Source organism: Capsella rubella, unplaced genomic scaffold, assembly GCF_000375325.1.
Source record: "Capsella rubella cultivar Monte Gargano unplaced genomic scaffold, Caprub1_0 scaffold_15, whole genome shotgun sequence".
NCBI classification, from domain to species: Eukaryota; Viridiplantae; Streptophyta; class Magnoliopsida; order Brassicales; family Brassicaceae; genus Capsella; species Capsella rubella.
The window spans coordinates 116387-117949 of NW_006238909.1; the positions used below are offsets into that span (position 1 = coordinate 116387).

General features: G+C 24.6%; 1 protein-coding gene across 8 annotated transcripts in view; it reads right to left on the minus strand.

Moving 5' to 3' along the window:
* LOC17874499 (probable disease resistance protein RPP1) overlaps positions 1–1563 on the minus strand; it is a 36044-nt gene that overhangs the window by 30341 nt on the left and 4140 nt on the right. For 6 of the 8 annotated variants that reach the window (XM_023778143.1, XM_023778138.1, XM_023778121.1 and 3 more), the window contains exon 2: positions 149–336. The exons of 1 other annotated variant lie outside the window; for it this stretch is intronic. In XM_023778143.1, the coding sequence (XP_023633911.1) occupies positions 149–336 (188 nt within the window). Of the gene's footprint in view, positions 337–1563 lie in introns of all 8 variants that reach the window. One more of the 8 variants, XM_023778155.1, reaches the window with a different exon arrangement.

Genomic DNA, 1563 nt, shown 5'->3' on the forward strand with positions numbered 1-1563 from the left:
GATAACAAATCGCTTTGTAGTTGCAATTGTGCGCTAAAGTCATTCAAACGAACACTTGGATAGCTTCTTTTGATATCAAACATGATCGCACTAAATTGGAATTTGTTGGCTACTTGGTCAAACATAATTCTAGCGATGGTTGTTTTACCAATCCCAGGCGGCCCCCAAATCCCGATCATCCTTACTTCATCCAAATCTAGACGTAACAATTGTTCCATCCTTTCCATATGAGCTCCTATCCCTACTAAATTGTCAATATCTCTTGATGGTGTGGAGAAATTTAACATGTTTGAAACATCAATGGCTATGTTTTCGATCATGTCCGCTTCATAACTCCTAACATAAGAGGATATTAACATAGATTTATCAAATAGTCTAGTCATGAAAAATTCTCATACATACAGATCCTAAAGATATGTATTTTATGTGTCTTGATGATTTTCTTAAAAGCTACAAATAAACATAGTTTGAAATCATACTCTAAATAAATATTAACTAGGATTTACTTTGCGGTACACCACATGTCCATCATTTAATATATTTGTTTGACTGATCATTTTCGTAGTTGGTTTATATAGTCTAGTTTTATACATGTTTATATCTTTTTAATTTTATGAATTTGTATAATAAGTAGACTCATAGATATATGTGGTCAATCCGCGATATACTTCCCACATAAAAAAACCCGCAGTACACCGCGAGACGATTTGTTGTAAATAAAAATTTATATTTTAACTTAACCCGTAAAAACAATTTAATATAGACAACCCGTAAGAAAAATATAATCATATTTATATAAACTCAAACCCGTTCAATCATATTTATTTACTATATTATATATTTTAAAATACTTTTAGAGTTAAAATATTAATAGTATTTTTAATTTTTTTAGAGGTTAAATTTTTTTAATATTTTAAATATTCTATAAAACTTAAAATAAATATTATAATTTTCAGCTTTTAAAAGTTTTAATATTTATAATATTTTAAACTTTTTAAAAAATTAAATTTTATAATATTTTGAAACTTTTTAAAGATTTATTTTTCTTAAATAAAGAACCGGATTAAACTGAATAAATTTTTAATTTGGATACCTGAGAAATCAAAGTTCATGTTCATTTGTAGTTGTGAACATATTAGTACTATTTATAATGGTTTTGAACTATTATCTAAAATTTTTTACCGTATGTAAACGTTCTACATATATTTTTTCCTTTATTGTTTGAGTTATATACGTCCGTTTTCGAAAAATTAAATAGCAAAATGTGTGAAAAACAAATTTATTTTTATTATATATAAATTTTATGTAATAATATAAATTAAAAACAAATAAGATTATATAAATATATTGGAGAGAGATTCGATTTATTGGAGAGAGAATCGATTTATTGGAGAGAGACATTTTTGGAAATATTTTTGATGTAATAAATATTTTTTTCCAATTTTACAATTTGTTTGTGATTTAATTACAAAATTTACTTGTAAGTTTTGTTATTTATTCAATTGGCAAGGATTTGATTATGTAAATATTATAAAATAAAAGGTTATAAACTTTAATAGATTT